This window comes from Amia ocellicauda, chromosome 21 (genome assembly GCF_036373705.1).
Source record: "Amia ocellicauda isolate fAmiCal2 chromosome 21, fAmiCal2.hap1, whole genome shotgun sequence".
NCBI lineage: Eukaryota > Metazoa > Chordata > Actinopteri > Amiiformes > Amiidae > Amia > Amia ocellicauda.
The window spans coordinates 7,074,295-7,090,251 of record NC_089870.1 but is presented as its reverse complement, the minus strand read 5'-3'; the positions used below and the strand labels follow the sequence as shown (position 1 = coordinate 7,090,251).

The 15,957-nt window shown below is 41.5% G+C and overlaps 1 protein-coding gene across 2 annotated transcripts; it reads left to right on the top strand.

The window, feature by feature from the left end:
• Positions 1–275: 275 nt before the first annotated feature.
• rtf1 (RTF1 homolog, Paf1/RNA polymerase II complex component) lies at positions 276–13,039 on the top strand. 2 transcript variants are annotated; one of them, XM_066694831.1, is made up of 18 exons: positions 276–460; positions 3,455–3,565; positions 3,882–4,032; positions 4,562–4,766; positions 5,581–5,698; positions 5,838–5,949; positions 6,170–6,308; positions 6,916–7,093; positions 7,482–7,564; positions 7,934–8,021; positions 8,154–8,261; positions 8,384–8,461; positions 8,840–8,961; positions 9,324–9,381; positions 10,934–11,011; positions 11,144–11,242; positions 11,344–11,449; positions 11,992–13,039. In XM_066694831.1, exons 1-18 carry the CDS (start codon positions 377–379, stop codon positions 12,096–12,098), a joined length of 2,025 nt encoding a protein of 674 aa, XP_066550928.1. In that variant the 5' UTR covers positions 276–376; the 3' UTR covers positions 12,099–13,039. The 2 variants fall into 2 exon arrangements, with proteins under 2 accessions (XP_066550928.1, XP_066550927.1); XM_066694830.1 differs by having other exon boundaries at positions 11,338–11,449.
• Positions 13,040–15,957: the final 2,918 nt, after the last annotated feature.

The following is a 15,957-nucleotide window of genomic DNA, read 5'->3' as shown; positions in this document are numbered from 1 at the left end:
TTGTATCAAAATACAGCCCCAGAAACATACGTTACTGTAAGACATTAGTAATTTTCAGTTTAGACGTTTTAAAAATATATGTTTGACCTTCATTTTTAACCACACATTTGTGTTCGATTCTAAAACTCAAAAAAATCACAGGCGAAATCTCCATTCATGTATAATCTGTGATTTAGATAATAAAGCAGAATGCACTATTATTTTCTTATTCTCAAGCTTCTAATAGTGAGCGAATGACGTTCGCGGGTCGAACGTAGCCCAGGCGCCTGCGCAGTGGAGCTCTAGCGCCTTTGTGTGGAGGACTGCGGGGCAGCCGCTGTTTGTCGGCTCGTCTTTATCCGAGCGCACAGCCAGGCAACCCCGTACACAGATAATCATGGTGAACGTGAAGAAGCGGAAAGGACGGGTCGTTATTGACTCTGACTCCGAGGACAGTGCGAGCGACGACAACTTGGATCAGGTAGGGCTGTTTATGGCCTCCATTGTACACCGTGTGCTTTCGATAGAGGCGGCTGGTTTGGCAAACATGTTTTCAGAGCTGGGGGAAAAAAAGACACCGCGCTACAGGCCCTCTCAAATCCCCGGGCTAGTCGGTCTTGTGGCCCGGAGTTGGTGTGCGCTAAGCCGCTAGTGGTCCATGGTGTTCCCCTAACAAGAGCCGTAACTTAGGAAAGATGGCAGTGTAGGATGTTATACTAAGGCCGTCATAGTGTTGACAAACCAGATTTCGGACGGAATGTGCATTAAGTAAACAACAACATGAGTTCCCCCTTTTTATAGCACAAGCACAGTGATGGTATGAGCTTTAATACACCTCAACGTGAGTGTCGCAGTGGAAATATGGACACCGAAAGCAGATATGTGGGGCATGCAACTTGCAAACGAGTGCATATGCCTGGACGATGTCAGTGTGTGGACGAATTGAAAGGCGTTTTAATACAGGCTTGCCAGGGATATCTGCGCTTGTTGACCGTGGAGAAATGAACTACGGGTTGCACTGCTATGCTGCTGCTGCTGCTGCTACCCCCTTCCGTGGATGTGTGCTGTGATCCTATTCGTGGCAATGGTCGGATTGCTGCAGTGAAGGATGGGATTTTTTTGTAAGTTTAGTCCGCTCTGGGAATCGTGCAAGGCGGGGATCTTTCTTACTGGCGCCGCGCTAACGTTGTGATCTTACATTTAACTTTGATCCGTGTAAAGCAATCCACGGGCAAATAAGATGGTCAGTGGGAAGTCAGGTGTGTGCAGCTTATGCACTGTATTATCCGCTTCAGGCTTTACATTAGGGAATCATTTTTTGCTACAGCTTTTTTCTAATTAATAGAACTGTATGCATTGGTGCCATTTGTTATATTTTCTGGAATTGGATTTTACATTGTAAGTGCTTTATAATTTAATATACAATACTTTTAAATAAATGTCATTAAATGAACAGAATTCATGATACCAAAGTGCAAGGGGACAGCACACTGCAAAAAAAAAAAAAAAAAAATCAGTGTAATGAAATGTGCAAGGCCCACATCAACTTATTGGAAACTCTTTTTAATGTCATAAAAGCCTGGCTGATACAGATGTATTTATAAAATCAAGTCACATTAGGACAAGGACAGACTTACTTTGCTCTGATGACCACTCAAAAAATGGTACCTGAAAATATGATCCACATTGCATGTAAATGATACCCTTCAGTTTCAGTCTTAAGCCAGTAGACACCACAAACAAGGTTTGATTTAGGAAGTCGTGTAAGGCGATAACTAAAAAGCTAGTGCTGTTTGTGTGAACAGGTGAAATATTCAGGCTCTGTTATGAGGTGACAGAACTTGATAGGTTAATTTCCTAAGAAGATCGGCAGTCTTAGAATGTTTCATTGCTGAAAGTGAAAACATCTTGTTTAAAAGCAGGCTTCAGAGAGGCAAAGCTTATTGAAAAGAGTGACAGAGCCATAATGGAGGGATAGTCATCGATAGGTTTGTATAATAGAAACAGCTTGTAAAGTAAATATAAATGGTTGCTTTACCTGTGTGTCTGTTATAACTGTGCTGGAATAGTCACTTATTATTCAAGCGCTGTGCCAGAAAGCCTTGATATTTAATGCCATGAATTTAGTTTGCCGGGGCCTTAACAAAATGTGTCCATTCCAATTCTCACCTTTTAAGCTTAGGGAGAGTTTTTCGGAATAATTGGCACATGGAAGGTATGTTCAGTTGTCAGTGCACTTAAGTCCAAGAATTGGGGTCTTGTAGTAAATGCTACAGGCAAGTTCAACTGAGAGAGACCAGTGCCAGGACTGGCGGCAGCATAATCTAATGCTACAGAAACGAAAATCATCAGCATGGACACTGACCAGGAAGATAATGCAATCCTCTGGAGCTAAAGGGGTCTAAACCAAGTGCTACAGGCTATATAAATCTAATCTCTGTGGAAGTCCTTTATCAGCCTCCAGAACCACAGTATTTATACTGTGCTTTGGAATGCTGGGAAGGAGTCCTGTGGTCAGATTAAGTGAAATCTACAATGTTTTTCACTGATGTGCAGAAAATAAAGTAGTCTGGGAGTAAAAGCTTGATTTGTCCACACTGCAGTTCATTGTTAAAACGTGGTGGTTGTAGCGGTTGGCCTGCTGACAGGCACATGTGAACTATAGATTCAGAGATGTAGGAATTTGTTCTCTCACCATGTCATGCCTTGGAAGAAAACGAAGGGCTTTCAAATCTTTATTAATCAATTTTTTGGGGGTGTGTTTGTTGGCTTAAGTGGACCCCAGTGAACACTTTGTTATACTTTTGGAGGGAAAATAATATTCGTCTTGTTGTGGTGGTGGTGGTCAAGGTCAAAGTATCAATAGCAAGGATTTGAATGAAAAATAAAAATAAAGAGCAGGACTGAGCTGAACCAATGTGTTAAGCTCATTGACACCAGACCCTGGAGGAGTCTGGCAGTCATGTGCATGGCGGATGGGCATGATCTAAGAAAGGTGTTCCACAGGCAGAAAATGTACAAACATGATATAAAATATCCTGACAAGCATAAAGAATCCATCAATAAGGAAGGATATTTGAGGTATCAACATTTCACATGATGCATAATTACAACGTTTTCATTAACCCCAACCTGTTTCACAGGTTTCAAAGCACATTCTAAACACTTGCAGTCCTTTATGGTGCAAATAACATGCCTAACCTCCATAATTGCTTTCAGTGGTATCAATTTGTTGTCATGTCAGTCTTGGTTGTGTAGTGAACTCAAGTGCTGTTGTCCAGTTTCAGGTTCTCCATTGTACATAGTTTATAAACTGACTTCGAAGGAGTCTGTGTGAAGTGCTAATGGGGAAAAAAAATCAGTGATTGATTGTACATTAAATATTTATAGGAGGTAAGCCTTGTTTTGCATCAGTATTTATTAGACACAAAAGGAAGTATCGGAAAGACTGACCTTGGTGTGTGGTTCTTTGAAGGAGCTGCTCTCTCTCGCAAAGAGGAAGCGGGTGGACTCTGGTGAGCAGGAGGAGCCAGGCAGCAAGCCGACTGCATCCACAGACTCGGAGACGTCGGACAGTGATGATGAGGTACTGCTGTGGTTATGTTTATGCTTCTTGCATAATACCTGTAGCTGATGTCAACACATTTCACCAAATCACCTTCTACACTCATGTGGTGGAACAGGCTTGCTCGTGAACCTTTCAAATTTTGCAGTCTCTACTTAAGATGCACCTGTTTAGATTACACCTGTTGACCGCTCTAATCTCCTCATACTTTAATGGCATTCACTGTAATGTGTCGATCTGTTGAATAGTGATGTGGAGTCAGTTTACAGTGCTAAAATTAGATCACGGTCACAGCTGCCAATTATTAACAGCAAGGAATTTTACCTCCTTTCCTCAGTGGACTGTAGGTGGCACGAAGACCAAGAAGAAAGTGAAACCGGGGAAGGGGAGTGAGAAAAAGGGAGCAACCAAGAAACGCAAGAACAAAGCCGCATCATCGGGCAGCTCTGATGGAGATAGCTCTGCAGAGAGTTCTGCCCCAGAAGAAGGTGGGAGGGGCATTTTTTTTTTTTTGACATCCTAATCCTATAAAAATGCAGAAGGCTCTCTTGGAAAATCAGCTTTTAGACCAAATTTATAAAGTATGCCTGTAAGTCCCCCCACAATACCAGTAGCCAGTGTCATTGGTTTTGTTTTCTAATAATCTGAATTGCCATCAACTTGCTTACACCTAATTTCTACATTTACTGAAGACTTCTAAATCTGGCCATCTCACTAGATATCCCTGTGTATGGTTTTAATTTCGGATGCTTGGGGGCTTGTATTTACGTAATTGCAATTGGAAATGCAAGCCATTAAATGGTTGAAGGGTCTGCTTTTTGTTTTGTGCTTTCGTAAGAGAAAGTGACCATGCTTGATTCGCATGATGTTTGCAGAAGATGTTTGTGCCTGCTTTCCACGCTCTACAAGCAATATCAAGTGTGTGCATGTGCTCAGACTCAATAGGAGTGTAGTGTGTATGGTGTTCTGTTATGGGAGTAGAGTACCCTCTCCGACGGTTCTGTGTTTGTGTGGCAGGCGAGGTGTCGGACTCTGAGAGCAACAGCTCGTCCTCCAGCTCAGACTCGGACTCTTCCTCGGAGGATGACGTCTTCCGTGATGGCTATGGGGACGACCTGATGGGAGACGAGGAGGACAGGGCGCGACTGGAGAAGATGACTGAGAAAGAGAGGGAGCAGGAGCTCTTCAACCGAATTGAGAAGAGAGAGGTGCTCAAGAGGAGGTGAGGGTGCTCGCAATAAGAACAAGAGAAAGGTGTTCGTCAACTTTATTTCATAAACTCTGGAGTTGGTACAAAAGAAAATTCAGAGCAATTTTCATTCAGAAAGTTTGCACCTTAAGGTACATTTTGCATTAGTCTTCATAAGGTGATGGTAAAAGCATAGCAAACTATGTGCTAAGCTAAAGAAAAAAGTAAAACTAAGTATACTTAAAAAATGATGGTTTATTATGTTTTAAGTGTTAAATACACTTTTTTTTTTTTTTACCTGCAAATTGAATGTAGAATATATATGTTTTGGAGAATATTCAAACATCGGATATTCATTAAACAAAATCAGGACATCTCTGACAAATTAGGCAGCATCTCATTCCTTCTACATTTTCTAGTGAAGTAAGAAATTATTCATCTTTAGCTCAAAGAAATAACTACTGACTGATACCATAGTCTTTGCAGATACGCAGTGATGTATAGACCTTGCATGGCCCTGCTTGGCATTGCTTTGGACTAGACTGTCTCTCTTCACACAACATGCAACATCTTAGGTCTTCCAAACATTTTCAAAACCAGTCATTGTGTCATTTCTCTAATGCTGCCATCAGTGTCATTTTGAAATGCATTAAACAGCATGGACATTCCTGCACGGGAGCTTCCAGGAAGAATGGTCTGATAAACCCTGCTTTAGATGTGCTAAGCCAGGCCCTATTACAGGGTGATCTGGGTTGCATCTGATCACTGGAAGCCCAATGAGCTGTGTTGAAATGCATAACACTTGGCTGTTCTGTGCTTTCTCCCCTCCTCCTGCCTATGCTGCCAGGTTTGAAATCAAAAAGAAGCTGAAAACTGCCAAAAAGAAGGAAAAAGAGGAAAAGAAAAAGAAGCAGGAAGAGGAGCAGGAGAAGAGAAAGCAGTCTCAGATTCAGGACACGCAAGTGGTAAGTTAGTGGCTACAACTAGGGCATTCTCCAGTCCTTTAATACAAGACTGACCTCTGAGCTGACGTTCAACCCTCTGGAGAAAGTAGGAGACGTTTCTGTAAAATCTGCTTCTCAAAATTGGGCTCTTAAATTACAGGTCATGTCTCACAACAAAGAGCGAAGGTCCAAGCGTGATGAGAAACTGGATAAGAAATCTCAAGCCATGGAGGAACTCAAAGCTGAAAGAGAGAAAAAGAAAAACAGAACAGGTACCCCCCTTGCTCTTAATGCTGATATAAAAGCAAGATTCTCCTCCCCGTTAATATAAATCGATAGTTTGGTGCAGATCTGAAAATGCAGCAAATTAAATCTTTTCATTTTTTATAACATATATTATAAAATTATATTTAATAAACAATTATTTTTATAAATATTGGTTTTCAATGTTTTCAGTTTTTTCATAACCTCTATACTGTTTCCTCCGGCCAGCTGAGCTCCTGTCTAAAAAGCAGCCGCTGAAGACCAGCGAGGTTTACTCCGACGATGAGGAGGAAGAGGAGGAGGATGACAAATCTTCGGTGAAGAGTGACCGGTCCTCCCGCTCATCCTCCTTTGATGAGGAAGAAGAGTATGTATTTGTGAAGACATAAACTGTATACACATGCGCACAGGGTTTGCCAAGCTTAGGCTCTGGTCAGGGTTGGATACATTGTCCATTCCATTATTCTGTGGTACAAATAATGCGTTTAACAGAAAGGGTCTCTAGTTGTCTTATTTTACAGGTTTTATAGGTAACATTAAGAAATTGACGATTTAAAGAATTGGAACTACTTCATTAAGATAACTTAAATCCCCTGCTTAATTTATTTAGAGAATTTGTTGTACACAATTTTAATACCCTTTTCAGCCCTCAATGACCAGAGTTCCCTTGATTGAACAAGTTATTTTCTTATCAGTTATTTCCATGTGTTCCCATTCTTTTGAAATTAATGATTGAGGATGACTTGACAAAACTTACTGGATATGGACTCTGCAGGACCAAGTTTGGGCAGTACTGCTTTAGAGGAACAAAAGAGCTTTCTGTTCCACCTCTTTACTTTACTTTCAGATTCACAGCAAAAATACTTGCTGACTTTTGTGAGGAAGCTTTCGGAGATGCCATATGTGTCCACTGATATGATACCCCAATATAATGACCACGGTGTTATAGACTGTGGATATCTCTTGTTCTGCAGGAAAGAAGAGACCCCTCCAAAGTCACAACCAGTCTCCCTGCCCGACGAACTCAACCGGATCCGATTATCACGGCATAAGCTGGAGCGCTGGTGCCACATGCCCTTCTTCGCCAAGACTGTGACAGGCTGCTTCGTACGCATCGGCATTGGAAACAGCAGCAGTAAGCCGGTGTACAGGGTAGGCAGACGAGCTCGTTTGGAAGGCATGTCTCTCCTGTAACTGTTGTGGCCATCCTGCAAACGCACTGGATTCAGCAAATCGTGGGCATCATTATTGTCAAGTTGGCAAGCAGTGCTTCCTTCAGAGTTAATGCCAAGGGGATTTCCTCTTTCTTCCTTGAAGGTGTTGCCAATTGAAATAAATGTGACTGTAACGGTTTGACAGTGATCTCATTCTACACCCTGGATTAGGGTATCCGCTAAGAAGTAATTTTAGTTATACTCTGTAGATCATTAATTCATTTCTATGGTAATCCTTTATCATGGCATTTAATAAGCGGTCAAATACAGGCTCTTGTGAATAGCGAAATTGTATCCTTAATTTTTTTTTTGTCTTTACACCCAAGGTTGCAGAAATCGTTGATGTTGTGGAAACGGCAAAGGTGTACCAGTTAGGATCCACAAGGACAAACAAAGGTTTACAGTTACGGTAAGAAACTGCTTTGGTACCTCACTTTGGGATCTTTAATTTTTTACATTGGTCCTTTTCCAATGACAAATGTATATATTTTGTTCTTGGATATTATTAGCGAATGATGGCTACCAAGTAAAAAATGTTGCTCCAATATTGATGCTTTGGACTGTGTTGCTTTGTCATGTGTCTGCAGGGACTGGAGAGTCCATCTCCACTTTGACTGTTAGTCCACTTGGCTTTTCAAAACTTTGTTGTGCCGTGCATTTCCCTGTGGGTTCATTTTATAGCCAGCATTTAATCCTAAGGCCCTACACTAGGGGGTGCGTGTCTAAGAAGTGCCCCGCCAGGGTTGTTAATGCTGAGACCCCCTGCTCTGTGTTGCAGGCACGGCAACGACACACGTGTGTTCCGGCTGGAGTTCGTCTCCAACCAGGAGTTCACCGAGAACGAGTTCATGAAGTGGAAAGAGGCGGTGAGTGCTGTGAGCCTGGAGTTAGGCCGGCCCATGCTACTCCTGCCCAGGTCATCTCCCTCCCCTCTGATGTAAATGCTGCGGCAAAGCCGTTCAGTCCTCCTTTCTCAGTCATTGCCTTGTGATTCACAGATGATCATTGCAGCGATGCAGGTCCCCACGTTGGATGAGATCACCAAAAAGGAGCAAGCCATTAAGGAAGCACTGAACTACAAATTCAATGACAAGGACATCGAGGACGTAAGTGGAATTATGCTTTTAATGGGTTAAGCATACAGGTGACATCATTTATAAATAGAAATGAATCCCTGCACTTCAATTAAACCAAACCTTTTTTTTTTTTTTTTTTTTTGCTTTCCTAGATTGTAAAAGAAAAAGACCGGTTTCGCAAGGCACCTCCTAATTATGCTATGAAGAAAACACAGCTCTTGAAAGAGAAGGTAAGTGCTTTTTCATAATTTCAAAGATGGCACTTTGCTGTTTGTATACAAAGCCACCCAATTCCTGCTGTTTTCCAGTTCAGACGGATGCCAAGTCACATTGACACTACAAATAAATCCCCATTAGGTAGGAATTGGACGGTTTCACTGAAACCAGGAAAGCGGCCTATATAATCGGAGATGGATTAGGCTTGCTTAATGTGAACAACATAAAAAGTAAACCTTAACAGAGCATAAGAACATTTTGTAAAATTGTAACCTCAATCTGAAACTGACGAAAGACTTGATGGCTGCCTTTAATATCGTCCCCTATGCAGATTGAGCCCTGTGTCCACCTTGTGTGATGGCTGCTGTGTGTTTGTTTGTGTGTGTCTGTAGGCCATGGCAGAGGAAGTTGCAGATGGAGAAAAAGCCAAGCAGATCCAGGACCAGCTGAATGAGCTGGAAGAGAGAGCCGAGGCTCTGGACAGGCAGAGAACCAAGAACATCTCTGCTATCAGGTGAGTGGGGAACACATGGATTACTTGGCGGGGAGGGAGGGAGAGGGGGCCGGACCAAGCCAAGCCAAGCTATGCCAAGCCAAGATACCAACCCCCGACTACCAGCCTCAGGGTATTCTGCATTTGTTTAACATGCCAAATACAGAATCCAGTTAATCAGTTATATAATGCACATGTCAAACACATCATAGATTTTCAATTGTTCTTTCCACAGAATAAAGTGATTTTAAAGCTTTTATAGATTATATATAATGTGTGGATGGGGGCTTTATGTATACACTGATTAATTGCACCATTAGCATGTGTATATATTTGAGCATCACCTGATTGTAGTCTCTTTTTTTTTTTTTTATTCCCCCCAGTTATATTAACCAGAGGAACCGCAGCTGGAACATTGTGGAGTCTGAAAAAGCCCTTGTGGTGAGTGCTGTCCTGGGGTGCACACTTCTGTGGGTGACCTTTTGAATGTGTTCATATTGTGGACAAAACAGTCTTTCAGCTAAAGATCTCGATGCGGCTGCAGAAATCAATTTTTGCCAGTGTCGTGCATAATGGAAGCTTCTGGTTTTTGAACGATTAGTTTCTGGATTTGTGCTTACAATGTCAAAGGCAAATAAGTTCCTATGTGATACTGAGTGATCGCTACTTGGCAGGTTCTCCATATACACCGATCAGCCATAACATTATGACCACTGACAGGTGAAGTGAATAACACTGATAATCTCGTTATCATGGCACCTGTAAGTGGGTGGGATATATTAGGCAGCAAGTGAACATTTTGTCCACAAAGTTGATGTGTTAGAAGCAGGAAAAATGGGCAAGCGTAAGGATCTGAGCGACTTTGACAAGGACCAAATTGTGATGGCTAGACGACTGGGTCAGAGCATCTCCAAAACTGCAGCTCTTGTGGGGTGTTCCCGGTCTGCAGTGGTCAGTACCTATCAAAAGTTTCCAAGGAAGCAAAAACAGTGAACCAGCGACAGGGTCATGGGCGGCCAAGTCTCATTGATGCACGTGGGGAGCGAAGGCTGGCCCGTGTAGGTCCGATCCAACAGACGAGCTACTGTAGCTCATATTGCTGAAAGAGTTAATGCTGGTTCTGATAGAAAGGTGTCAGAACACACAGTGCATCGCAGTTTGTTGCGTATGGGGCTGCGTAGCCGCAGACCAGTCAGGGTGCCCATGCTGACCCCCCTGTCCACTGCCGAAAGTGCCTGCAATGGGCACGTGAGCATCAGAACTGGACCACGGAGCAATGGAAGAAGGTGGTCTGGTCTGATGAATCACGAGTTCAGGGTGTTGACTTGGCCTCCAAATTCCCCAGATCTCAATCTCAAGCTGTTTTGGCGGCAAAAGGGGGACCTACACAATATTAGGCAGGTGGTCATAATGTTATGACTGATCGGTGTATATATTTTGTTTATTAAAAGTAGTTATCTGGTTATCTGGTTATCTATGTACAGTAATACCCCATTTTGTGTCAATGTGTTGTTGAAAACCATAATACAAAACTAGCATAATTTACCACAGAAACCCATGTTTTTGAGGATGCATTCCAGGATATACAAACATACAAACCATATTTACTACAAAAAATATATGAAATAAACGCAAAATTTGACGTACAAAACAAATATACTTTACAAATATCAAATACTCAAAATAAACTAAATGTATATGCAAAGTTGTTGGAGCACCAATACCACCGGACGTCCGCCTTTTGTCAAATATTTCATGTACTTCCATCTTTCTCGTGAACGGAATCGCCCCTCCTGTCCCTCTGGGATTTCTTTTCAGAAGGAGTAGACAACCTACTTTTTCTGTCCCCCCACTTTTATATATACAAAGAACATACAATGAAACAAGTGGGGACACTCATAAATATAAATGGGTTGGTGAGGCAACATAAAAGACATAAAACAGTTTTTTCTTTATAACGGATCAGTATTAATAGATTTTTGTTGTCTTTCAGGCCGAGGGACAGAACGCAAAGAACCAACAAATGGATCCCTTCACAAGACGACAGTGCAAGCCCACCATGGTGTCCAATGTAAGTCTAAATCTCTGCCTTATTCTGGGCAGTGTTTAATTTTTCATCTGTTTTTGGCTGTTTTCCAGTGTGGCGTTCTGGTAGAGGTCGAGGGTGCTCTGTGTGTAGTGACTCGTTTTTCTTCCTTGTCAGGCCCGAGACCCTTCTGTTCATGCTGCTATCCTCGCTCACCTGAACCAGAAATATGGCTCGGGGTCGGCGCCAGACAACGTTCTGGAAAAGAATAAACAGGTGACCGCTGTGTGAAGTAATGCATGACTCTCATAACCTGACCATCTGATGTGAAAATGTGTAGAACCGTAATGTAAATAATGGATCTTTTCCAGGGACAGGGTGGTAAGGATAAAGACCTCGCCAAAACCACCAGCGATCTTTCTGAGGATCTTTTTAAAGTGCATGACTTTGACGTCAAGATTGACTTGCAGGTTCCAAATGCAGGTAAGAAGCCCCTCCATTTGCTCGTACAGAATGGGTGTATGCATGTCTCTTTCTGTGAGTGTTAAGTCATTGTTTCTATGTAGAACCACGTTAAAATATTTTGGAGCATATCGCTATACGTTCCTGAACTTTGAAGACAAAAAAGGGAAAAGATCAGTTTGATTTTGCAGAGTCTTCTCGCATGACACAAATTTAAATTAAACCATTATGCTTTCACAGAAATTGGTTTTGACATTTCTGCTTCATCTCTGTTGCAGAGTACATGCCAATATGGACTTATGATTACCCCACAGTCACTAAAAACGTGTTTGAGACTTATCTATTTAGAATTGAATGCGTATCTTGAAGCCATCAATAAAATTCTGGAACGGACAGCTTTCCAATTATTTTGGTAACAGATTTTTGTAGAAGCAATGAGGCATTTAAATCCATTCACATCCTACTGAATGGGTGTGTAGTGAAAGGCACATTGCATTGGTTAGTAATGGTAGAGTATTAAGTCTTGTTGGGAGTCACTATATGTATATATTTGCCCTCCACAGAAGCTAAGTCTTTATCGGTGAGCTCTAATGCCCTTCCAGTGAAGGATGGCGCCCCCCGGAGGTCACTCAACCTGGAGGACTACAAGAAGAGGAGGGGACTAATCTGAGTGTGTTGGCCCATTCCAGCTCTCCTTGCATGTGTCCGTTTTTACTGGTGGGACTGCAGGCACTCATCATGGGCTCTACCACGTGTGTGTGTGTATGTATGTGTGTGTGTGTGTGCGACTGAGTGAATGAGTGTATGTGTGTTTGTGTCCATCTGGAATAAACCAGACTTCACCTCTTGCTGTAAAGGATTCACTTGTTATTGATTTTTTTTCTCCCCTTTTCTTGTAAGGTTGTCTATTCTTTATTGAATATTAAGTGCTGAATTGTACTTCGGATTTTTTTTTTTTTTGTACTCCCCCTCCTTCCTTCCTTCCTTCCTCCCTCCTTCACACATCATGACCTGCTTTTTGTGATTTGAAGGAGACATCACACTGGAGGACAATAGGGTATATTTTACATTGCTTCTGGATTCAACTAATAGACAATGATCTGAATGGACCTGCTTCATTTGAAAAACAAAGATGGACAGTGAAAGGCAATGGAACAATAAGCATTTTTCTTGTTGGTTTGTTGGTTTTTCTTCACTCTGGATTTATAACTTCAGCAGCATCGCAGAATGTCAAGAGTGAGAAACTGCAAGCCCTGCCTCTTTACTGGGATCTACCTGTGGTGCCCAGACAGGCAGCTCTGGAATATCTGTCCCTTCTGGATCAATGAGGGATATACAAACTCCAACCCCCTTCCCTTTTTTATATATATACAAGAGGAAAACGAAATGAAACAAAACCTGTTTCCATTGGAAAACGTAGACATATATATTTTTTTCTCTCCCCCCCATATAATTTTTTTTAACTTGGCGTTCAAATGTCTTGTACGTTTACCAGAGAACAGATATAAGTGTTGAAAAATGTGTCCTTGGTAAATCCTGTATTGATGTGGCATGCCATGTAAATATGCGATTCTAATGGGTGCTGCTCAATAAAGAGGGACTGTTTCATAACTCTCGTGCCTGCTTCCCAATTTATTTATTTTTACTTTCTTACCATCAGATAATTAACAGAATTTGTATCTATTGGAATAAGGGGGGTGACAGGTGTTAGCCCTTGAATGCCAATCTGTGCCATTTTGCAATCCACTAAACTTAAAGGGCCTTCTGATTGGCACATTTGGTAGCACCCTCTGCCAGTCGGTCATTTCGAGGATGGTATATAAGTATCCAAGCTCTCCCAGGGGGGAGAACCCACAGACCACAATAATGCATAAACAGACACATATGTTTGTTTTGAAATACAAATGCACCCCATTGACACCATGGATTACCTTTTGACTGTCTGTTTCCTCTGCAAAACATGCATAGCGAGGTAGGAAATACTTCCATCTCCCTTTACTTGGTTTAACCATTTAACAGTGTACTTCTAAATTAAGTTACATGCAGCACTTGGTAACCACCCTTCATTTAAAAGGCATATAATCCTGCATTAAAAACCAGCATTTGCTTCGGTGATGAGGTCTGTCTAACCCATCATCACACACAATCAATCCGGTTTTATCCCTCCAAATGTGAAGTAATGTGCAAGTGAATTGTATGAATAAGGAGTCCTATTTAACTTCAAATACAGAAAGGTATTATTCCGCCGAGGAGGGGCTACCTATGTGAGGCCCCGCTCCTCGGGTGTGCAGCTCTGGCTCCTCCCCCGACAGGTGAGGAAGATGGCGGGAGACTTCGCGGCCTGTTTTTCAGCGGCTTTGTCATTTTATTATTTATACTGCTTTATTTAGAAAGATTGACAAATGCGCAAAATTACAATGTGAAGTTGGAGGATTTCTTTAAAACTCTTCGGTAAGTCGAAATATGTTTGTTACTTGCAATTTTATAATAGAAACGAGCCGAGTTTAGGTCACATTGTTTCAATTTTAGTTAATATTCTGTGTACATGTAAGTTACATTTGTTTCAATTAAACTAGAGCAAACAATACAGTCCCTTACAAGTTGTATGGTAACCTATGTTTATTTATTTGAATGTCTTTAAGTTACCTTATTTTATAACATCTTGTTTCTAAATAAGCAACTGCAAGGTTAAGCCAAATGTTAATAATCAGTTGAGTCCTTTTAATTGGTTTATATAAAAGCTGTAGAAAGGCACATTTTCTGTTACCTATTTATTTTAAAGATCTATAATTTAATTTAACAATTTTGTAATGAATGTAATACAGTACACCATTAGCCAAGTGTTTTTCCAGTGAAAAGTTACATGCTAATTAGGTGTTTTCATTTTGAACACTTTTGGACTAGTCGGGTAATATTTGGAATAGAATCTAGTCCACTTTAACAATGTCATGCTGGATAAAAAAAACACCATGAAATCCCATTAAAATGCTAGATTTTAATTTCATCTTTTTAAATAGCATAACGTGTAGTTATAACAAATACCAATCTTAATTGAGGCCATTAAATGACAATGGCTGTATATCAGTGGTGCCTGAACACGGTCCTGGAGAGCCCTTATCCAGTAAGTTTTGTCAGTCACCCTTAATTGCTAATTTCAACTGACTGGGAACACTGGGAAGTTAATGATCAATTAGGGAAATTACTTGTTCAATTAAGAGCACTGTGGTCACTGAAGGCTGAAAATTGTAGGAGATCTCTACATAGTCATTTTAATCACCTGCTTAATAGTTCCAGCTGTTAAACTGCTGATTAAAAGTGATCAATATCAGCTGTCGCATAGGGGCCCTCCAGGACCATGTTTAGGCACCACTACTCTATAGCCATTGTGTTATTTAATGGCCACAGTTAAGACAGCTGTGTACAGTTTCTGACGTGTTTCTCATATAGGGCCATATTCCTCCTGTAACACTTAGTGTATAGTGGTTGTTCTGTGTGATCTAAACATGCCTGTTGTATAGCTCAGGGGTGGCAACCCACCTGAGTCGGAGTCATTTGAATTGTATTGAATTTTAATTTCAGCCTAGACTAAATTGTACTTGGAGAGCGTTACCTACAATTTAAGGTATACATTAAGGTATACCATTTCATGCCATATAATCATTTGCTACAGTTTGCAAGAAACTTTAAATTGTCCTTGTGCCATTGACAAATTGAACCAATCGAATTGTTTCTTGCAAACTGCAGACCCTACCCCCTTTTTTATTATCCATAGATTTTCCCGCCAATAAAGTTGGTATAGGTGTAAGTGTGAGTGTGGTTTCAACCTATACATTTGAAACCACACCCATTTGTCATATCCAGAAGGGAGGGCGCTAAAGGTTTTGATTACAGCCACCACTGATGTCAGGCTGGGCACCATCAGTGGCTGTTAAATGAGACTCATAGCCTGTCAGCCACCGAGGGCCGGCTTCACTTTTGGAAGGAACCACCAGAGATGTATGCAGCGTGTCACTGTCAGTAAGACTCCAACCCATCGTTATGGGCTTCCTATTAACCAAAGCCTTGTGTGCCCATCTTGGGCAACAGCCATGTGTCTTGCTTCTACTTTCTGAGAAGATTCAAGCTGGGGGCTAATAAAGAGTATAGCCCAGCTGCCTACCCTATTGGTTGGCTATAGCGCCTGGTCATTTTTGGTTAAAGTTATAACTTCCTCCCCTACTGATACCTGGGAGGGACTGTTTATGATTGACATATCTAAACCACACCCACCCTTACCCCTCTATACTAAGAGGTTTGGCAGGGAAAGCTGGCCATACTTGAAAAGGCGGTAGTGTCTGCACTTTGCAAGGAACAATTCAATAGGGTCCACTGTGCCCAAACGCAAGGGGTGGGGGGGCACTAGCATAGTTTTAAAAACGAACAGAGCTCAAATAATACCAGATTATCCATCCAAAACACCCCTTTAAACATGAAGAATGAAACAAACAATACTTTAAAAAGAATAATGAATCCATCAATAACAATCCACA